The 23,359-nt window shown below is 43.5% G+C and overlaps 1 protein-coding gene across 1 annotated transcript in view; it reads left to right on the top strand.

Moving 5' to 3' along the window:
* Nucleotides 1-23,359, top strand: part of hspg2 (heparan sulfate proteoglycan 2) — a 209,281-nt gene that overhangs the window by 107,739 nt on the left and 78,183 nt on the right. Inside the window, exons 13-30 of the mRNA XM_037684663.1 lie at nucleotides 1,980-2,137; nucleotides 2,239-2,379; nucleotides 2,475-2,638; nucleotides 4,716-4,898; nucleotides 4,975-5,171; nucleotides 5,983-6,130; nucleotides 7,656-7,783; nucleotides 7,930-8,016; nucleotides 8,138-8,196; nucleotides 8,444-8,508; nucleotides 8,622-8,762; nucleotides 10,164-10,331; nucleotides 10,519-10,698; nucleotides 10,779-10,897; nucleotides 11,007-11,118; nucleotides 15,727-15,840; nucleotides 16,009-16,130; nucleotides 16,246-16,332. Of these exons, the coding sequence (XP_037540591.1) occupies nucleotides 1,980-2,137; nucleotides 2,239-2,379; nucleotides 2,475-2,638; nucleotides 4,716-4,898; nucleotides 4,975-5,171; nucleotides 5,983-6,130; nucleotides 7,656-7,783; nucleotides 7,930-8,016; nucleotides 8,138-8,196; nucleotides 8,444-8,508; nucleotides 8,622-8,762; nucleotides 10,164-10,331; nucleotides 10,519-10,698; nucleotides 10,779-10,897; nucleotides 11,007-11,118; nucleotides 15,727-15,840; nucleotides 16,009-16,130; nucleotides 16,246-16,332 (2,373 nt within the window). The remainder of the gene's footprint in view (nucleotides 1-1,979; nucleotides 2,138-2,238; nucleotides 2,380-2,474; nucleotides 2,639-4,715; nucleotides 4,899-4,974; nucleotides 5,172-5,982; nucleotides 6,131-7,655; nucleotides 7,784-7,929; nucleotides 8,017-8,137; nucleotides 8,197-8,443; nucleotides 8,509-8,621; nucleotides 8,763-10,163; nucleotides 10,332-10,518; nucleotides 10,699-10,778; nucleotides 10,898-11,006; nucleotides 11,119-15,726; nucleotides 15,841-16,008; nucleotides 16,131-16,245; nucleotides 16,333-23,359) is intronic.

Here is a 23,359-nt window from a genome sequence, read left to right as displayed (position 1 = left end):
CCCCCCCAAGTAGATCCGGCCATGGACACCGAGCCCCAAGCCCCGAGGCCATACCACCCCCCAGCAGAGCCCCGACAGAGCCAGGGCACCCAGGCCCCGCCAGGCAGCAACCAGGGCGGACCGACGTACACCCCACCACCCAGCCCAGATGCCGAGAGCCACCAATGCACCGGCGGCAAGGGGGCCCCCCGCCAAAGGGGGGCACGACCGGGGGGAGTGGGCCCCACACCAAACGCGGGGCCCAAATTGATCTAAGAGAGGGGGGACCACCAAAAACCCAACCTGAGCAACCAACAGGCACACACAGATAGCCCGACAGAATCTCTGTCGGGCCGACCGCATGCACCATCTACCTGACAGCGACCACAGGCCGGCCCCAGCCCAAGGGGCAGAGCAGCAGGGAGCTGCAGCTGAGGAGGGCCGGCTCTCACATCAAGAGCTCCACACCATAGGTCCGGAGACGCCCCAGCACGCCACCTACACCCCCCCACACACACACAGCACCCCCACCGCAAATGCCACACAGGAAGACCAGCCAGTGCCCCGATGAGGCGAAGCCACACCCCCAACCGCCGCCCTACACCACCAATGACCACACGTTCACTACCATAGCCGACCCCCCCGCCGAAAGCCGGCAGCCACCCCGGTCAAAGTGCCGGCCATCGCAACCAGGAACCTAGATTAAAAGAATCGGAACAGCCCAGGAGGAACCGAAGTACCGGCCCCATCACTAACCGCCCCCAAGGCCCAAAGCCCACCCACAGCCCAGACCCCAACAATGCGCCCCCCCCCCTCCATTCCCGACCCCTAGTGTCACACGGAAAAAGGAGGTGTTTGTGAAAGGGGAAAAAAAAAAAAAATCTATATATGCATAAATAAATTATGAACAGACCCACTTCCTCCTCCTCCCACTCGAATATGGTGTTGATGCATGTTGTTATACAGTGCGTTTAAAATGGGGGGATGAGGTGGCGACCGGCACAGACCCACCTCTTGCCCAGAGAGCAGGCGGCGCCCGTTCACCCCTCATCTCCGTCCAGAACCCTAAATGTCTACATGCTACATATGAGAGTGGGCACAGGTCCGGGGAGGTGGAAATGGTTGTACATCCCACCACCTAAGTGCGATCATGTGTCCACTCCAGATCCTATATGTGCATGTGTCGTGAGAGTGTTATAAGTCAGTGTCTAGGTTGTATATTAAAATTAGGGCCCAGGACCCCACCAGCCACGGAGATGGATGATTCTCCCCGTAGCTCAGTAGTGCACCTGAACCCCAAAACCCTGTTTGAGTGGTGGTGTGGTGGAGTGGGCGGAGGAGGACGTCGGGATGGGGAGGTGAACTGAGGTGGCAATGCCCCCCCAGGGGACCAGCTCCCCCACTGACCCCAATAGGCACCCCCACTCTCCGAGACCACCAGGGGACAGGGGCTCTGGACAGGAAACTGGTCTTAATGTCCATTCTGGTAAAATAATGGTTAAGAAAAGAAAAGAAAAGAAAACCGGTATGGACATAATATACTGTAGTCTTTGGTGACACAATTTATTAGTATTTTTAAATTTCTTTGAAGCTGATTTTGTTGACGATTCAAGTCGTTTTTGGACTAATGAAAGTCATTTCTTTTCTGTAACAAACTGTGTTCCTGAATGTATTTACTTATTTTTTCAGCTGACAGTTGTTTAGTTGAGACCGAGCCCACCTTCATCAGTGTGTCAGTGCTGACTCCATGTTTCTGTGCCTGTGATTTTAATTACAGAGATATTTGCTGTGCGCTCCAACGTCGACAGTTGTGGTTTCAGGCTCTTCACTGTCAGAGCGCCTGCTGAGTGCGGTTAGACCATTACAGTGGAATTTACTGAGTTTTCTAAAGCTCACTCTGTGCAATCAGAACGTGCCCGTTGTTTTGTTTCTTTGCCTTGGTGAAATTAAAAGTGAGTTTCTTGCTGTGAAAGCAGTTGTTTGTGCTTTTTGCTGCTCAGGTTTTCCATAACCAATCAGAACGGCCGCGGCACCCTCACCATTCACAACGTGAAAGAGTCAGACCAGGGGGCGTACAGCTGCGAGGCCATCAATGCTAAAGGCATGGTGTTTGGCATCCCTGATGGAGTTTTAACTCTCACAGGAAATCTTAACCCAGGTACTGGAAGCACTGAGAATCCAGACAGAGGAAGCAGTTTTGACCACAAACCATTTGTGAGAACAGACATGAAGTTCTTCGTCTTCTCCCTTCACTTCTAGACAACTGTCCCAGTGGTCACTTCAGCGTGGACGGCCGCTGCGTCCTCTGCTTCTGTGCTGGAATCGCCAACAACTGCAAGAACACTGGACGCTACCGCCACCAGATCAGCCTGCGCTTCACCGAAGAGGAGAACTTCAAAGGCACCGAAGCTTTTAATGCACAAAGAAAACCAAACACGCCGTCACCTGAAGTTCAAACGTGAAATGACTGAAAGCTGCTGCTTTGTCTTTTGCAGGTGTAAATGTTAGTTACCCCTCCAGACCGGGCACTCCTCCTCTCTCCTCCACTCAGCTCCTCATCAACCCCGAGATGGAGGAGTTCCAGCTCGTCGACCTTTCACGACGCTTCCTCAACCTCGAGTCCTACTGGACCTTGCCTCGCCAGTTCCTAGGCAACAAAGTACGTCTCTAAACGCCTTCCAGCTTGTTTAAAAATGACACGATCAGTCACAGCTTAATATGAGAAAAATTACACTTTCAAAGTACAGTCTGAACATGGAGTGCTGAAGGAACTGAAACTGAGTTTTAAAGCTAAAAGAATTGTAAAGCTAACATAAAGTTTCAATGTACAAAATCAGCTCAAAGCTAAAGGCAGCAAAATGCTAGGTAAAGCTAAACATAGCAAGATACTTGCTAATAGTAGAAAAAAGTAGCTAGGAGTTCATTTAAAAGCTTACCTATAAGCTAAATGTACCAAAATACTTGCTAAAGTAAGCAAATACTCATCTGGTACAAGTACTCATCTGCTCACACAGTCTCATGTTCGTGCTGCTGTTGTCCGGCATATTGTTTTTATACTACTAGTGCTTAGCGTGTTTCTTAGTTTAGCATATTTCGTAGTTCATATCTTAGATTTTATCACCGTTTTTCCTTTACAGTTTATACTTTTGTTGGATGTAGCTGGGACCCTGGGTATACAATTTCATTCCACCACATGTACCACATGCGGTGGAATGACAAATAAAAAAACTTTGACTTTGACAAATGTCAGCTTAAAGCTAAAAGTAGTAAAAGGTTTGCTAAAAGCAGCAAAATGGTAGCTAAAAACTAGATGTGCTGGTGAAGATTCTCGGTCATCCAGGACATGATGAATTCAAAAAGCGTTCAATACAAAAACAACTGGACTTTATTTGTAACAGAAGACGTTTCGCTCCTCATCCGAGGAGCTTTCTCAATTCAATGAGCAGTGAATGAGGGGTTCAGGTTATAAGGCTGAGTGAGCTAAGACACACACACATATGTAGATTTGACAAGTCACACCTCCACACCTACTGAAACCCCCCCTACTGTTAAGGTGTGGAGGTGTGACTTGTCAAATCTACATATGTGTGTGTCTTGTCCATGCGCGTAGCCAGGGGGGGTTCGGGGGGTTCGAACGAACCGCCCACTTTGCCAATGAAGTCCCACCTACAACTCCCGCGAGATATAGAACTGCGAGGTGAAGTAATTTCATTCATAAAAAACAATGTCTAACAAAGCAAAGTAAAAAAGATGAGTTATTTTTGCAATTGAAGTAATGTTATTATTTGCGGGCTTAGTTTGCATTTATGTTGTTAGAGTTAAGGAGTGGTACTGTGCCTTTAAGAGGATGACGTCTTTCATTCTTCTTCGGTGTTTTTTTTTTTTTTTTGTGTGTATGTTCGGGCGGGACTCGGGAGTACCGAAGTGTTCGTTCGTGTCTGGGATGAGTTCTGAATAGAAGACTGGACACACACGCTATTCCCCTCTCAGTGTGTTGCTCTTTCTCCACTCACAACCGCCTATTTGGTAACACAGATTTACCTCACACAGCAGTGTTTTAACTAGCTAGCTAATTAGCTTGTTTACACATTTGAAGTTATGTGTACCACCGCCAATGAACCAATCAGAGTAGTCCTACAGGTCCACTTTTTCTTCAAACGAACCGCCCCTCATAAAATCCTGGCTACGCCTATGCTTGTCTCACTCAGCCTTATAACCTGAATCTCTCACTCACTGCTCTTTGAATTGAGAAAGCTCCTCGGATGAGGAGCGAAACGTCTTCTGTTACAAATAAAGTCCAGTTGTTTTTGTATCGAATGCTTTTTGAATAAAAACTACATGTAACATAGGGCTAGCTAAAAGTACCAAGGGCTATCTTGTAGCAAAAGTAGCAAAATGCAAGCTAAATGCTAAAAGTAGCAAAAAGCTAGCTGAAAATTAAAAGTAGCACAAAAAGACAACAGTAGAGCAAATCTACTGAACCAGATTTTTAGAGATAAAAATGTTTTTGAATGAACTGAAATTTCAGTTTATTTCTGTGAAATAAAAATACCTGCAGGTAAAGTTAAACATTTTGAAAAGGACAAAAGTTATAAAAAACAAAATAATAGTCCTCATCTCCCAAATGAGATGATTGTTTTGAAACATGAAAATCTAAAATAACAAAGTGTGCAAAAGTAGTTAGATTGTGTGAAGCAAACAGAAAAAACAATAAAAGTCCTTCTATCTGCCTTTAGATCGATTCCTATGGAGGATCCCTGAAGTACAAGGTGCGGTACACGCTGGCTCGTGGCCTGTCTGAGCAGGTGGTCAGGTCCAACGTGATTTTGATGGGAAACGGGCGCAGGCTTCTGTACCACAGAGAGAACAGCAACACCCCTCCCAATGTGGTCAGCCAGAAACACATCCGCTTCACTGAAGTAAGGCTCTGGTTAAAACAGGTTCAAAATAATTACACACTCAGCGAGACGTTAAATCTGCTGCTCCATGTTTCAGGACCGCTGGCAGCATTCCAACGGTCAGCCTGTGAGCCGCCAGGAGCTGCTGATGACGCTGGCCAACCTGGACAGCATCAGCATCCGCACCATCTACGACAACCACATGGTCAGTGTGGGGCTCAGCGACATCGTCATGGATACCACCACCGTGGAGTTCAGCACTCTGGGTCACGCTAAGGATGTTGAGGAATGCAGGCAAGAAAAGACCTGGAGGGGTTTAGTGAGATAAACCTGTCAGCAATCAGAAGCACCCCCCACCCCCCCAATGCTCACAGACCATGTTTACAGAGACTTACAACAGTGTTCACTGTTTTGTTGCCTTACTACCTAAAAAATTTAAATAAATAGAATGTATTGTCTATATAAGTAATGAACTTACAATAAAATGTTTAATGATAATAAAAAAAACCTAAGCTTGAAAGTTAAATGACCATAAACACCCCACTAAAGCTCCACTCCACTAGTGTGTGTGTGTGTGTGTGTGTGTGTGCGCATGTGTGCATGTGTGTGTGTGTGGGGGGGTGGGGTATACATTCATTCTTTTGTCTTTTTTACTGTTTGTTTCACAATAAAAAATATTGCTCATCTTCAGCAGGATTGTTATGTTGCGCAAAATAACTCCCCCTCAAAATTTCTTCATTATTCCAAGTTATAAGGCAACAAAACAGAGGGGAGCGAATACTTTCACAACCCACTGTGCACGTAAAAAGTGCACAGCTCTGAATTATATAATCCTGAAATATATAATCATAAATGGAACAGTTCCTAAGATGACTGATTTCATAAATACGACTGGCTGCGTTTTAGAAATAGTCACATGATGTGATTTTGGGGGGACTGACTCCAACCAGATTTCATCGCTGCGTCTGATTCTCGTCAGGTTTGGCAGCTAGTCCCACAGCTGCTCTTAATTTTCTGCACTGAGCCAGTTTACAGTTTGTGATGCTGTAATCTGCCTTGTGTTGTCATTACCTTGGATGAGGATGCTTATATTTCTCATTTACAGCTGTCCTCCTGGATATGCGGGCCTGTCCTGTGAAATGTGTTCGACTGGTTTTGAGCGTGTCCCCGGCGGCTCATACCTTGGCACCTGTGCTGGCTGTAACTGTAATGGACATGCAACGGCCTGCGATCCAATCAGTGGACACTGTCTGGTAAGAACTGACGCTGAACAGGCCTTTTCACTTTAAATATGACAGTAGATGTTAAAAAACAACACAATCTGATATTTTTTAGAAGATTTTAAACTATCCTTGTGTAAGGGGGAACTCTGTCGGGAATGTTTTCAAAGGTCATGGGCTGTGACCTTTGGAGACAAGCTGCCAACTTTACCTTGACTCAGTATTGAGAGGTGGTATTCCTTCGGGATGTGGAAGGAATACTTCTCAGACCTTCTCGATCCCACCGGCATGTATTCCATGGAGGAAATTGAGTCGGGGACTTTGGTGTTGGTCTGTCCATAACTGTAGCTGAGGTCGCCGAGGTAGTTAAAAAGCTCAGAGGCAGCAGGACTCCAGGAGTGGATGAGATTCACCCTGATTTCAATTCAGTTTCAATTCAATTCAGTTTATTTATATAGCGCCAATTCACAACAAAGTTGTCTCAGGGCACTTTATAGAAACATTCACATACATAGAAAAGTAAATAAGTAAAGTTCTCTACCTGAGGAAGTAGCAGACACGTTGAATCTACACTACGTCACAGTCTCCCATCCTGAGCAAGCATTTCCTTAAAGCACTGGATGTTGTGGGGCTGTCTTGGTTGACACATTTTTGCAACATCACGTGGATATCGGGGGAAGTGCCACTATACTGGCAGACTGGGGGTGGTGGTTCCCCTTTTCAAAAAGGGGGACCGGAGGGTGCGCTCTAATTACAGGGGCATCACTCTCCTTAGCCTCCCTCCCTGGTAAGGTCTATTCAGTGGTACTGGAGAAGTGAGACAGATCGTTGGTCCAACCTCAGATCTAGGAGGAACAATGTGGGTTCTGTCCTGGCCGTGGAACAATGGACCAGCTCTTTACCCTCACTAGGGTCCTTGAGGGGTCATGGGAGTTTGCCCATCCAGTCTACATGTGTTTTGTGGACTTGGAGAAGGCTTTCGACCGTGTTCCTCGAGGTAAACTGTGGGGGGTGCTCCATGAGTATGGGATTGGGGGCCCGTTGTTACAGGCTGTTCAGTCCCTATACAAGTGGTGCAAGAGTTTGGTTCGCATCGCTGGTAGTAAGTCAGACCCCTTCAGGGTGGGAGATGGACTCTTCCAGGGCTGCCTGTTATCACAGATTCTGTTCATAACTTTTTTGGACAGAATTTCTTGGTGCAGCCAGGGGGTGGTTCGGTGGCCTCAGGATTCCATCTCTGCTCTTTGCAGATGATGTGGTCCTGTTGGCATCATTGTGCCATGATCTTCAGCTCTCACAGGAGCGGTTTACAGCCGAGTGTGAAGCGTCCAGGATGAGAATCAGCACCTCCAAATGTGAGGCCATGATCCTCAACTTGAAAAGAGTGCATTGTTCTCTTCAAGTCGAGGGTGAGGTTCTGCCTCAAGTGGAGGAGTTCAAGTATCTCTGGTTATAGTGTATAATTAGTGTTCCAGAAACAATGGGGACATATCCTCCACATGAAACTTTGCGTGGCATCATGGTAGAATGATCCGTGTGTGTGTGCTCTCCCCCACAGAGCTGCCAACACAACACAGAGGGCCCCCAGTGTGACAAGTGTCGCCCAGGGTTCTTTGGTGACCCGAGCCGGGGTCGTCCCGACGACTGCAAGCCCTGCGCCTGTCCATACACTGAGACCTCGCGTCGGTAAGGTGACACACCTCCAGTACACACAGGTGGACCACAGGTCTTTACTGGATTATTTCCAACAAGATAAACTCAGTCACATATTTTCACTTTATTCATTTAACACACATCTCACTCTGTCTGCCATTTGTGACCCTTTCATTTAGGTTTTCTGACACCTGCTTCCTGGGCTTTGACCAGCAGCCGACATGTGACGCCTGCAGGCCCGGCTACACAGGAAGACGCTGTGAAAAGTGAGCAAGCTGTTGTTGACGATACATTTATAAAACATTAATACCTTCAAAGTAGACTATTAATACGACTGAGAGAATAAGAAATTAGTATATAATTTTTTGTTATTTCATTTTATTACAGGTGTGCTTCTGGTTACCATGGTAACCCCCTTCTTCCTAATGGAAAATGTGTTCCCAACCGTGAGTCCATGTTCAGATTCAGTGTTTATCATTATTTTATTTTATTTGTTACACACACTGCAGGCAAGAATAAATGAGCAGAAGCAGCTCTGGAATGACTTCAGGGGTCATGACCCTTTGTAATGATTGACAGCCTTGCATTACAGTAGGGTGTGATCATGGCTCAGGTATTCAGCCGGGTCGGAGCACTCCCAGGTGCACGTCTCTGCCTATAAGTCATCTTGTTTCCGCTGTCCTCTCCCTGCAGAGAGCAGCTCCAGTTGTGATAACAGAGGAACCATCAGCTCCGGCAGCGCGCTGTGCAGCTGCAAGGTATGGATGCTCTTTTTTTTCCTGCTGTTGTTTATCATGGAGGGAATAGCAGGCACACCATGCAGATGGATTACATATGTGCATGATATTTTGTTTTTATGTTTACGCTGCAGAACAACGTGGCAGGCGCTCTGTGTGACGAGTGCAAGCCGGGGTTCTTCCACCTCTCACAGTCCAACCCTGATGGCTGCCTGCGCTGTTTCTGCATGGGCGTCACCAAACAGTGTGCCAGCTCCTCGTGGAGCAGAAAGGAGGTGATTTACTGCACAGTCTGTACATTTCAACAGTAAACAACATCTCTACATCTAAACTGGTTCCTTTATTATTATTAAAGGGATAGTCTGGTGATTGTTGTTGTTATGTTGGGGAGTGGTGGCGCAGAGGTTAGAGAAGGTGGGCCTGTGATCGGAAGATCGCCGGTTCAAGCCCCAGTACTGACAACTTCAAAAATGTGGGTGGGGTAGGTGAAGCACCCACACCTGCCCCACCCTCATTCGCCCCACTCTGGGCCCATGAGCAAGGCCATTAACCCCCATCTGCTCAATAAACAGGTCTTTCTTGAAAATGAGTTATCATGGCTGAATGAGATGACCTGTATAAATAAAAGGTAAAATGTTCTATGAAATAGTTATCCGTAAGCTACACATAGTCTGATGACATTGATGATGACATTTACCACTTTCTAGATACTCAGTGCTCTTTGAGTGATGTCACGTATTGATAACCAATTCAAAATCACCAGACAATCCCTTTAATCACATTTATTTGGGCTTAAATGGAAGAATGTGGCCACTCAAGTTCAAGTTGTGTTTATTTGTCATATGCAAGGTTAACACAGGGTTAACAGTACAATGAAATCCTTAGGATGAGAAGAACCAATTTGACTTGCTAAAAAAAATCAAAGAACAAATCAGCAAGAAATACTAAAAGCATGCAATAAGGGTACCTCAAAAAAAGTAGCAATAAGTGTAAAAGTTATTATAATATTTACAATGTCCTAAAGAGAGATATTGAACAACACCATGGTAGAATATAATGCTGCAACAGGATGAATTTGAATGAAATAATTATTTCAAGGTCATAATATAAGCTAAAATGCACATGATATATACATACACACATATACATGTCCTGATGCATGCTATATATATATATATATATTATATATATATATATATAAAATATAATATATATACACAAAATGTAGATCAAAGCTAGCAGCTTGGTTGTAGGATGTGTGCTTTTCTTTTTGATGATATTTTGAGTTACCATGGTGACGCAATTATCCCAAAAATGTAACCTCCTAGGAAACAATGTCTAAAGACTTGTGGTCTTTGAAAGCTCGCTGCTTTTAAATCTTTAGCTAGACACACAGTTCAAGCACCGTTTGGTCCCGAGTCATTTGAGTTTCACCTTGTGATTCAGCCTGTTGATATTTTTGTAGTTTTTGTAGTTTCTGATTTTATGATGCATGTCAGTGGACAGCACTCTGAACTGCAAGAGACGGCCCCATGACATACCTTTTCTCACCTGCCTGTTTGTCTGTAATGAAAATATTTAATGAACAAATGACAAATTTTAATGGAACTCTCAGAAAGTAATCATTGACTGTACATCTATACCAGATTGTTGTAGCTGCTGTTTGTATTTCTCAGGTCCGAGGAGGAGTCATCGGGCAGATCTCCCTCACTGACAGCACCAACACTAAAACAATCTCTGAGGGGATGGACCAGAGGGGCTCTGCAGTCGTCTACCGGCCCTTGCCGGGCAGCTCCAGTGACGTCTACTACTGGGTGCTGCCTGAGAGCTTCAGAGGAGATAAGGTGAGAAAACATCCACATAAAGAGCAGGAAGAGAGACAGGCCTCAACATGTAGCATGAAAAGACAGAGAAACCTTCATGAATTCTTCCTTGGAGTCTTATGACTTCACACGATCAACAGAATGAAAGGTCTTTCCACTCTGTGCTTTTGTTGAAATATGTTTTTCTTTTCGTCACGTTTGCCGACAGGTGACAGCATACGGTGGAGAGCTGCGCTACACAGTGAGCTTTGAGCCGTATCAGCGCTCGCGGGTGATCGACGGGCGCCCAGACGTGGTTCTCCAAGGCAACAACATCTTCCTGGAGCACTTCTCTCAGACAAAGTTTCAGCCATGGCTGCCGCAAACTGTCACAGTGACGTTCAGAGAGGTGTGTTTCACTGTTCACATAAAGCCTGAAGGTTTACGATGCGTTGGCGTGTCTATAGTCACTCTTGTGTTTGCTGCCAGGCGGAATGGCAGCGCACTGACGGTCAGCCGTGCACTCGTGAGCACCTGCTGATGGCCCTGGCTGACGTTGCCGTCTTCATGATTAGAGCCACATATGCAGACAGTATGGTTGAAACCAGGTAATGTGGGAAAATATTTTGAAAACGTGCAATGCAGTCTCCTTTGTAAAAAAATATTTATAGTAAACTAAACAAATGAGTGTTTTTATCCTTTTTTTGTGTCACGTAGCATCTCCGATATCAAGATGGATGTTGCTGTTCCTCATTCGACGGGTCACCAACAAGCTGTGGAGGTGGAGGAGTGTGCCTGCCCGCAGGGGTACAGAGGACCATCCTGCCAGGTAGCTGGTTGGATTGATTAATAACTCTAAACAGAAAGACGGCATTGAATCCAAATCTTTTCTCATATTCTTGTATAAGCTCAAAACTTTACGTCAATAAATTAATGACATGAGAAAGAATATTTAAGTAGTTACGTAGAGTTCAAAATAACTTACCATACTTGCCGCCGTTAACGTCACACTGCCGTATAAGTTGCATCAGTCCAAATATTTCTAATAAAGAGGAGGAAAAAAATTATGTTGCTTCGCCGTATAAGTCGCATCTATTATGCGTCATCACTGACAACCCAGAATTGTGAGTCGGTGTTGTGCCAAAAATCAATTGGCTGCCAAATGGCGGCCGCGGGAGCGTGCACGTGAGGACTTGAACAAGAATTTAACAAGATAACCACCTAAAAACAATTATTTGTTTGCTCAACATCATAGTAAAGGTGTGTCTGTCTAACTTTTCCTTAATAAATGCACTTTCATGGTCACATCAGCTGTATTTCACCTGGGCTGTGTGGTGAAATGCAGCTGATGTGACGTTTGCTCCAGGAGTTCTGGAGCGAGATGAAGGTGGAGTATGGCAAGCCAACTGTGTCACTAATAGCCACTTTTACCTATTAATGAGACACTTGGCTTGCCATATTAGTTGACGGTCCTCTAGTGGCTGAAAATGGTAGAGTTCAAAATTTTCCATGTCAGAATGAATGAAATTGTCACATCTCAGCCAGAAATTGGGTTATAAATATGGGGAAATTAACAAAAATGCATCACTTCTCTGTATTAGGGGCAGCTGTGGCTGAGTGGTTAGAGCAGTCGTCCTCCAATGCGAGAGTTGGGTGTTCGAATCCATCTGCAGTTACATGTCGAAGTGTCCCTGGGCAAGACACTGAACCCCACATAGCCTCTGATGTGTGTCCCATCGGTGTCTGAATGTGATCTAAAACACTGATTAGTCTCTTTAGAATGATTTGTTCAATTAGCTTTGTAGTGATCTAGTAGACTGCTGTATGAATGGGTAAATGAGGCACAGATTGTAGTGTAAAGTGCTTTGAGTGTCTTGAAATAAGATAGAAAGGCACTTTATAAGTACAGTCCAGTTACTATTTATAAGTCACAGCATGCTAACTTATGCAAAAAACTGACTTATACAGCGAAAATTGCGGTACATTGAAACTAAAACCTAATTTTTCAAGTATTTGCAGTATTTAAGAATTCAACATCTTTCTTCTTCAGTTTTAACTCATGACAGTTTTCTTTCTTTGGAACGATTGAACAATCTTTGTCTCCTGATGTCAAAGGAAATAGATGCAGGCTTACAGGATCATGTAAAAGACTTTGGCCGCTCCTCATTTCATCCATTTCTGTCCCCATCTCAGAGCGAATTAGAAAAAGCAGCCCGTCCATCTGTTCATCTGTCTGTCCATCCGTGCATGTTGTGCGCATAACTTTAAAAATTATTGAGATACCAACTTCCACTTTGGTGTGTGGCTGCATCTAGATGTAAGAAAGTTTCCTTTTAAAAACTGGGCTGCCACCTCAAAATCCAAGATGAATGCTGCCATATATATAAAGTATAATAATATACAAGTTTAATTTCCTCAAATGATTGGGGTGGCCAAAGATTTATCTTTGGTGGTCATAGATCAAATTTCTCCCTCCACTCGCCAGGATCCATCACTCTGCAGTCTGCACCGCCTCGAACAAGCAAAACACAAGAAAAAAGACCTAGAGAAATTTCCTCAGTGACAGTGGACATTTCATACTATTTGTTTTTTTCTCCAATGAGTTAAAACTTATGCAGAAAGGCAGGACTTTTTTTTAAGGATGGTGGCTGCTTTATCAACTTAATGTCAGTCCATTGCAGTGTTCAGATCATCTTTTGACCTGTCTTGTTCTTGTTTAAGACAATTAACACTGAACTAACCAACCTTAAATTGTATAGTGAGATAGTTACTTTACAAAATTAACTGAATTACGTCCAGTTTTGGAGGGTAAGTTGTGGAAATCACCCAACAATAGTATGAGTGTTTTGACATCAAAACATTGATTCCTAAAGAGCTCTTTAGAAAAACAAAAGCATAATTTAACTACAAAAACTTGACTGAGGTCCTGAGAGATACATCATCATTAATGATCAATTAAAGCTTCATTAAAAACACCTTCATAGGAGTCAGGCAGTTCTGTAGCTGGTCATCAAGAAGTTTAAATAGGGGGCAGGCTGGTCATATTCTACAGGAGCTCCTCTAAGAAAGCCTTTTTCTGAAAACAGGTCTTTTAAAAGTGCAGTTTTTAGTTCAAACTGCAGTCGAAATGTATCCTGAGAGGGGTGAAACAGTTACTACTGTATCTCCTGCTGCCTGCGAAGCACGGTGAACATGAGCTGGAGCTGCATTTCACTCAGAAACGTTGAGGATTTTATCAAAACCAAAATGCAGCAGGAGTTTGATCCCCCATGCAAACATCTGGAAGGAGTCTAAAAGGCAAAGACCATTTGAAAACACAGTGAAACTGAGTCAGACAGTTATGTAGCTCCTCAGAGCCCCCACACACACATCAGCATTCTTGATTGAAAATCCTCCAAAGGCAGCCATCATCCTCAAATAAGCTTTAAAATATCCTTTAAAACGAACCGTGGAAATTAATTCCTATAAAATGTACAAAACGTATTAAGTTCACACTATGCTGAAGAATAATGATGAGAACAAATATGGACTTTCCACCTTGTTAAAATTTATATATACAAACTATATTTACCATGTATACTCATGTTTTGTGGGTTTTCCCTTTTTTATGACGTGATTTGAACCAGTAAGTGTTTGACTGTGATGTTTGCAGAGTACTATAAATTAACTTATTCACAAAGTAGAAGCATGAGTCACACCAGCTCTGACTCTGCAGGGCTGCCAGTGCACAGGCTGGTGTGCACGAGTAAAGACACTAATACAGCATGATACACGCAGCTTCCTGACAGACGTTACCTTCTATATTTTAGACGAGAGAATGTAATGGACCCTGCAGACTGTTCTGAACCTCAGAAACAGTCTGTCCACAAATACAGTCAGGAGAAAAAGAAAGTCCACCTCTAGGAATTTTAGGGTTGTTGGTATCTGGACATAATGAAAATGATCTGGTCTTTACGGGGTTCTAAAATGATTGGACTCCAGCCTGAATTGTACAGAACCACTCAGCAGATTTGACCATGTCAGTATTTGTCAAATGAAACCAGAATGGAAATGTTCTGAGTGGAAGTCCATTCTGTGATTCAGTTTGTAGAACCACCTTTAAAAGCCAGAAGTTTCACTAGTGGTTGTTTCAGTTTCTCATGGTTGTGGAGGAATTTTGACTCGCTCTTCTTTACAGCATTGCTTCAGATCACTGAGCTTTGCAGATGTTTTTTTTTTCTACACAGCTGCAGTTGTTGCAATTGTTTGGACTAATGCAACACCTTCATACTTTTGAACTCTGCAACTACTCTGTTGTAGAACTGCTGGTGTGCTTGGGGTTGTTATCATCTTGTACCTGTAGGACAGGTGACGCTTAACTCTAGAATACTTTCGTATTCATGTCTGTGTGGTTTACATGCTCTCACTGTGCATACGTAGGTTTCCTCCCACAGATCAAAAACATGCATGTTAGACTGATTGGTAACTCTAAATGGTCCCTAGGTGTGTGTTTGTCTCTTTGTGATGAACGGATGGTCGGTTTTTATGATCCATCTCAACTTGATTTAGAGCATCAGTAGCTACTCCAAGGTCAAACCTGGTAAAGACCAGAACATTTAATTGCACCCATAAGTAAAATTGCAGAACTGAAAGAAGGTGGACATTTTTCCATGACTGCACATTGATCGTTCTGCAGATGTTGGACGCATTTCTAAATGCTCATGAAGTTTATGATCTACTGCTAATCAGTTATTTGTTTCCAGCAGTGGGCATCATTTCAGAGCTCATAAACACTTTATATGCTACAGGGAAGTGAAAGATGGGCATAAATTCCCATTACAACAAAAAAAGTCAAGTATTTTACTATAAAACCAGCACGTTTATTTACAGTAAGGGAAAAGGTCTCTTAAAGTGATGTGTTCACCAGCAGTCATGGCAGACAGAATCCAGTTTTACCACATCTGACGGAGTTTGTCAGTTTGTCAGGAAAAAGACAAAGAGGAGATATATGGATGCAGTTAGAGAGGACATGGAGGTAGTTGGAGTGACGACAGAGGATGCAGAGGACAGAGATGGAGGAGGATGACTTGATGTGGAGACCTCTGAAGAGGGAAAAGCTGAACGAAGAAGAAGACTGAGTTTGTCAGATAAGGTCCTTGTTTTAATTTCCACATCTCCCAAGGCTTCAAGCCGAAAGCTGCTTTCTACTGAGATGACTGGTGTTATTTACTTTGACTGTCAGAGGTGGGGCGTTTGAGGCCGATACATGCATACTAACTTTAATTAAACATCATTTCTGCATCAGGTTTATAAAAAACAGCTGGTACAGCAGTGATGTGCCTGAGCTTGTTTCAAATAAAACTGTTTTCCATTAGCAGCTGATAATTACAGTCTCCCAGCTGCAGTGGAACAAAGACATCACGGCTCACACCTCGTGTTTTTCCGTGCGTTGTTCCAGGAGTGTGATGACGGTTACACACGGACCACCTCGGGTCTTTACCTGGGCACGTGTGAGAGGTGCAACTGCAATGGTCACTCCAGCAGCTGCGACCCAGAGACCGGCAGGTGTCTGGTAGGTTCTGTGCTCCTCTTCCTCGCCTCTGAACCTTTCATCTGTGCCCACCCCGCCTTCATCTCAGTGCTGGAATGTGCAGAGGATTTCTGGGCCCATTCCAACATGTACTGTGTGTGGCTGTTCCAAATTTCTCACCACCTCTTCCTATGTTTGTGTTTTCTAAAGCAATGTCTTCATCACACGACTGGAGACAGATGTGAGAACTGTCTGAGTGGTTTCTATGGAGACCCTGTGAGGGGTCAGCCCTGTCAGCCCTGCCCCTGTCCTGGAGTCAGTCCCAGCAACCAGTATGTTCATATATAACTTTTTTAGGGGTCTTTTTCCAGTCAAAACAGTTTTAACACATTTGTTTTGCGATTACAACAATGTGCAAGTTGTGTTTGACCTCCTTTTTGTGCACAGATTCTCTTCAGTGTGTCATCGGGGTGTCAACGGTGAGCCAGTCTGTGACAGATGTCCCACTGGATTCACTGGAAGACGCTGTGAAAGGTACCCAGTTCTGTTCTTTTTTTCTTTTTGCCTCCCCTTTTCTTCATTTGCTTCATCTTCCATCACTTTTTTCTGTCGGGATCACTGGCTGGCCGGCAGATGGTTAGCAGGGGGCTGTATTAGTTCCCTCATTACCAAGAAATGAAATATGGGCTCGTCTGCAGTCTGTATCTGTTATTTCTGACTTGGCATTTGCAATCGAATGTGTCAGAGAATGAACTGGAGATGCAGGTTTGTGTCACTAAATTGCTAATGTTCCCTCATAGTTTTACAGCTTCTCTTTTTTATATCCTTTCTGAAAAGTTGTACAACCCTAATAAGAAGAAGTTGGGAGGTTGTGTAAAATGTTAAAAACAGAAAAGAATCAGAGTCCACTGTTAGCAGATCTCTTAAACACATATTTTTCTGTATTGGAGTAAAGTATGCATATCAAATGTTTAAAGGGATGGGGGGTTGAGGTAATTTATAATTCAATGGCAGGAACAACAGGAATACATCTGACAAAGGTTGTGACAGTAAAACTAAATGGTACAAAAAACAGCTTGAGGAGCATTTAGCAATGAATTAGGTTAAGTGGCAACAGGTCAGTAAGAAGACTTGGGGATAAAAAGGGTATTTTATTCTCTCAAAAAGGATATTTTATTATCTCAGAAGTCAAGATGGACAGAGGTTAACCAGTCTGGTCAGAACAACTGCTCAGTGGTTAGCATTGTTGCCTCACAGCAAGAAGGTCCTGGGTTCAATCCCCTTGTTGGACCTGGGGTCTTTTTGTGTGGAGTTTGCATGTTTCCTTGTGTTTGCATGAATTTCTTCCCACAGTCCATAAACCTGCATGTTTAGGCCGCCTTCAGGCCCCCCATAAAAAATAAAATCTGTGATCTCAGTGGATTTGCCTCGTTCAATCAATCAATCAATACATACATACATACATGCATGCATGCATAAATAAATAAATAAATAAAGTCTGTAAAATGAAACTATTTTAGAAAAATGTTCCTCAGTGAAAAATTAAGGGAACTTTGTAAACTCCATCATCTACAGTTCATAATACAGTAGTCCCCTCATTTATCGCGGGAATCCGTACCTTGAAGCCCGGTGATAAGTGAAAAGCCGCGAAGGCTCTCTGCCACCTGCCAGCGCTCTTGGCCATGCCCACTTCTCCACTGCAGAGCGGTGATATGAGGAGGAAGCTTCTCCGCAGCTGTGGGCTGCACACAGACCTGTGCAGCAGGGGCTAAATGATTTAAAGTAATTCATTAAAAAAAAAATTCATGTCAATTGTGAGGCTCATCCATCCATCAGCCAATTGTGTCATGTCCGATCTTACTTTGAAAAACCGCAATAGAGCGAGTCCATGCAAAACGAACCGCGAAGTAGCGAGGGCCTACTGTATCTTCAAAAGTTTTTAAGAGCCTGGATAAATCTGTGCTCAGAGTACAAGGCAAGTTTATCACATTAACAAACCAGTACATTCTGCATTCATTTACCAGGAATAAATGGTAAAAGAGGCGGCTGTGGCTGAGTGGTTAGAGCAGTCGTCCTCCAATGCGAGAGTTGGTGGTTCAATTCCACCAGCAGTCACATGCTGAAGTGTCCCTTGGCAAGACATTGAACCCCTCATCGGAGTATGAATGTGATAAAGCTCTGATTATTTTTTGTATTGGTCTAGTAGAGTGCTGTATGAATGGGTAAATGAGGACACAGATTGTTGTAAAGAGCTTTGAGTATCTCAATAAGATAGAAAGGAGATATTCAAGTACAGTCCATTTACCTTTTACACATCATCCTAACTTTATCAGAATTAAGGTTGTATTTTATTTATTTATTTATTGATGGTTTGGTTTATGTATGAATTTATGTTGCTTGGTCAAAAAATACATCTCTCTTGTAGAATTGGATATATTTGGTGATATAAGGAATATATTCATGTTTTGTTTGTGGAACAAATAAATCTGGCCAGAGGAAACCTTTAGCTTGGCTGTTTTTTAGTTTAGTGTATTTATTTTTTTTACTGGTGCTTTCTTTATGAGAGGATGCTTTTTGCTTCAGCTCTGTTCTTTGCTGGTAGTGAAACTGTAAGGTGTGAAATGTTTCTGCTCAAAGGCCACATGTTCTGCATCTTCTGGATCATAAATGTGAAATGTGGCATTTATGAGGACTCCTGTTTGGCTGTTGAATCTTTGCTACTGGAGGGCAAAGATGAGCGGGTGACACTGGCTCAGGGTTGTTCATTGTGCTGTAGCGTCTGCCTGCATCGAGCCTGATTGTGCTGTTTTGGTATTAAGAGAAGAAACGCCGCCAGCAGACAAATGTGGGGAACCCTTTCATGAGGAGAACTTTAATGGCTTCCTGCCTGTGGGATGTGGAGCAGAACCGGTGTTTGATTTGAGTGGGGATGGAGAGATTGTGCCCTATGGCAGTGGAGATGATGGGACTCATGATGAAGATGCTGGTCCAGTTATCATGCTTGGAGCAACTGCCGTCCCTATGAGGGGTTTACGTTCTACACCATCTGACCATGACTCTACAGAATCGACTACACCTACTGGTGCTGGCTCCAACAGACCAGCACCCAGACTCCCACCACGCTTCAAACCCAGTCCAGAAAGCAGACACACCAGCTTTCAGCACCTCATCCGGCTTCACCTGAACACTTTCAATAGGCGCCTGAGCATGCTTGAAAGCAACACACTTGATCTGAAGGAGGGCATTCGAAGTATGGAGATCCAGAAAAATCATTTGAACTCCCAGCTGAAGGAGCTTATCATGATCCGTTTTACCCGAGAGAAGGAGCAGAGGGCCACTGAGCTTGAGAGGAGCTACACAGACGTGGAGGCTCGGCTTAAACAACTGGAGGGACGGCTGGAGATTCTAATTGATGGCTTCACTGCTCTGGCTCAGGAGATGAACAGGATGAAACGTGTGAGGCATAATTCTCGTTTGCCCCAAGAAAATATTCCTTTGTCTCCACTTACCACAGTTCTTGCTGATTCAACACCTCCATCTATGATCAGAGCTACATCTCCTGAGTCACCACTCACTGACAGAGCCACGGTGCCCCAAAGCAAACCCTCCCCAAGTCTTCTCATAAACAAACAAAGACAAGTTTCTGGAAATCTGAAGTCAGAGTCTAAAAGTTCTACAAAGTCCACAACATCCAAAAGTCAAGTCACATCAGGGCAAACAGTCAAACCAAAGACCACCCTTGGTAAACCTCAATCTGTTCCAAAGGCTACAGTGAAACCTCCTCTAAAGCCTGAAACAAAAAGGCCACTGGGTCAGAGGTCGTCTGTCACAGCCAAACATGATTCACAGCCAAGGAAAACAAAATCCAGGAGAGCTAAACAAAAAGCAGCAGTCACTAAATTTCAGCTGGAGCCACCAGCTCACAAATCAAAGTCGACTCTGACCCAGCAGCTGCATAAACAGTCCATCCAGGCCAAGAAACTGCATTCTACACCGCTCATCAAAAACAGTGGACATGAAGAGTCATTTGGAGCAGGTACACCTGTTCAAAAGAAGATTCGAGACAATTCAAAGAAATGGTCAAAGCAACATAAAGGAAACTGGGGCCAAACTGAGAAAAGGCCCAAAGAATCTTCTGATGACTTCTCTGAAATCGTAGAACCAAATAATGCTAATGTCAGGAAGACCAGACCAACACAAAGGATGGAAAATATCCACTCCACCACCGCTGCTGGAAACAAATTTGACTCAACAATAAAGAGAACATCAGCTCCCATTAAAACCAAGACTACCAGTGTGAGGAAAACTTCTACAAACACTCAGCCTAGGAAGAAAGCTCAGTCTGGTGTTGTGGATCTGCTGAGGCTCTTAAATGGAGGGTTCAAGTCTGCAAAGAAAAGAAAGAACCAGGAGAGTTCTCTTCACATTGTTCTGGGAAAAATTGCCATTCCTATCAAGATAATCCCAGATAACGATGATTAAGGAACACTGTGTCATGGTTTTATTTGGTCACCTTTATTTCCCTAAAAGTTGTTCATTTTAAGCTCTCATCCCACTTCCTGTTCTTCATCCATAAAGCTTAATGCAGGTGTTCATTCTTTAAACGTTTTAGGAGGAACTTTTAAGATGTTTGATGTAATGCTGAATTTGTATTGCCTTTTAAATGTATGATTTGGACTTTTTGAATTTGGGTTTTGTGAAAAAGTTATGAACGCTTCATATTTTACGATTTTAGTCAGATTTTTGATCAACCTGTTTGGAGAAATAGTTTAAGTCCAAAGAAATGGGCGAGTATTTGAGTATTCTGGATTCAGACCAGATTAAAGTGGATGGGAGAAATATTAAAACGACTTCAATCAAAAATTTCATAGCAGTTCATGGGGACCTTATATTATTTCATAGACCAGGGTGCCCCATACATCGATCTCGATCTACCGGTCGATCTCAAAGGTATTTATAGTAGATCACTTGGCATTAAAAGCATAGACGTCAGCTTATCATCCATCTATGAAACTTGTCTCTTGATTGACACACAGAGCAGCCAGTCTGAGGCCTCGTTTACACAACGTGAAACATTCGGCCGTTCATTTACAGACAACAGCCTCATTCCCTCTGAAACTGAACGTTTCTGAATCCAGGTCTTATAGAGTGGAGATTTTCGGGGAATCCCCCATGGAGGTGTGAAATGCTGCACAAGTATGGTCGCACATGTGCACTCCAGGCGGCTGCAGTCCAAAGTTTCTCTGCACTGACAACAGTTATAATAAATAACAACAGTTACAATAAATAACAACAGTTATAATAAATAACAACAGTTACAATAAATAACAAGAGTTATAATAAATGGCAGAGAGCAGAGTGTTTTTGTGCTGCTCACACTTTTTTAGCATATAGGAGCAAAACTAATCAAATCCAGGCTCCAAAGAGACGTTGGTGTATTCAACAGTTTAGATGTAACAGTCATGCAAACGCTGCATGAACAATAAATTCATTCATTCAACCTTTATTTAAACAGATAAATCACATTGAGCCTCAAAGACTCATTTACAAGTGAGACCTGTTTGGACAGACAATAAAAGTGATAAACTGGACGCATGTAGAAATTGGAGGCGAAAAAATTCCTATCTGACTTTTTTTCCTGCCTGAGGAAAAAAAATGATATTAAAAAACACCTTGCACAAACAAGCACATAGTGACGTAGACATTCTGCAGAGGGGGAAAGCGAGAGCGGTCAGCATGTTCATAGATGCTCTCGAGGGCACTATAAGAGTTTTGATAAGGATGGAATAATCAGCCAATGTCCTCCGGTGAGATCCATAAACATTCTCGAGGTATGTCGAGGAATGGCCAATAATAATGTCTATGAGAATCCAAGAGTCCTGAAATGATGACACAAGTTTATTCAGCTGGTTTCATCTGGTTATCATTTGGAAATTCCTCAGGGAGGGGGTGGTGGGCATCAGATCACATGTTCTCCAGGCAAATTCAGATAAGATGACCTTCAAGGCCAGCCAGGGGAGCCAAATTCAGATAAACACACAGTTGTTTTCTGGACAGGCCTTAATGACATCTACCTTGAGTCTGTGTTGGTTGACTCGGTTCCGAAATGTCCAAATTACATGGCCACACCGATGGAACGTGACTGAGTAAAATCCCCAAGATCTGATCCATTCTGCCCAAAGCATTTGAGTCTGGGTACTTGAGACACGAACCAAGCCATCATAAAGGCAAGCAGCGTGATCGGGTCCAAATTTGTTGCCGACGACTTCCTTGATTGTAGATAAAACCAGCAACCAGCCGAATCCAAAAAGCAGGAACCGGTTATCGAAAATCCAATTAAATATGCTTCCTTAAAATCCACAAATGGCAGCAGAGATAGACACATCATCAAGTCTTCCAAGTCGGTGAGATATCCAGCTGCGTGCGTGCCAACAGGGCAAATTGGCTCGCCTAAAGTCTGTCTTCTCTTTGAAGAAATGTTGTAAATTGAGTTGAGAGGACCAACTGGTCAAAACAAGTCCATAATTGTGCTTTGGGCTGAATGGATCAGATCTTGGGGATTTTTACTCAGTCACGTTCCATTGGTGTGGCCATGTTAATTTGGACATTTCAGAACCGAGTGAACCAACACAGACTCAAGGTTGATGTCATTAAGTTCTGCCCGTCCCCAAAATAACTGTGTGTTTATCTAAATTTTGGTCGCCTTGGCTGTCCTTGAAGGCCATCTTATCTAAAGTCGCCTGGAGAAAATGTGATCTGATGCTCACCAACACCTCCCTGAGGAATTTCCAACTGATAACCAGATGAACCTGCTGAATAAACTTTGTGTCATCATTTCAGGACTCTGAATTTTCATAGATGTTATCCTTGGCCATTTCTCGACATACCTCGAGAATGTTTATGGATCTCACCAGAGGACATTGACTGATTACAGTGACCTCGAGAGCATCTATAAGCGTTGTTGACCGCTCTCGTCTCTGATGCAGAATGTCTACGTAAATATGTGCTTGTTTGTGCGAGGTGTTTTTTCAATATTAGAGGTTTTTCTCAGCAAGAAAAAAGTCTGATAGGAATTTTTTTCGCCTCCAACTCCTACATGTGTCCAGTTAACTGCTGTTTTTGTCTGTCCAAACAGGTCTCACTTGTAAATGAGTCTTCGAGGCTCCATGTGTATCTGTTTAAATAAAGGTTGAATGAATGATAATTATGGTTCAGAAGATATGTAAGAGAGGCTCACAAGCAGTTTCGCAGACAGACAGAGCAGCAAAGCAAAGCAGAGAGGGAGGGGAGGGGAGAAGCATCCGATCTCGGCAAGAGCAAGTGGTGAAGTGTGATGCAGCTGAGCCCTGCATCAGGGCTGCCAGATAAATTTAAAATGTCTTATTTCCCCCTCCTTTTCTGTGCACATGCTCATCAAACACAACACACATCTCATCTTAGCATATCTTTACTCTGCACATTTGACAGTTTAGGTCAAAATACTATTGTTTTAAAGTGACATTACTATAGTTCATAATTTCTTATCTGGCAACCCGACTGACATAGAAGCTTCAGTGGTTTT

The sequence above is a fragment of the Nematolebias whitei genome, chromosome 11 (assembly GCF_014905685.2).
Source record: "Nematolebias whitei isolate Nwh7 chromosome 11, NemWhi1, whole genome shotgun sequence".
In the NCBI taxonomy this organism is placed as follows: domain Eukaryota; kingdom Metazoa; phylum Chordata; class Actinopteri; order Cyprinodontiformes; family Rivulidae; genus Nematolebias; species Nematolebias whitei.
This window is presented reverse-complemented; position numbering and strand designations above follow the sequence as displayed.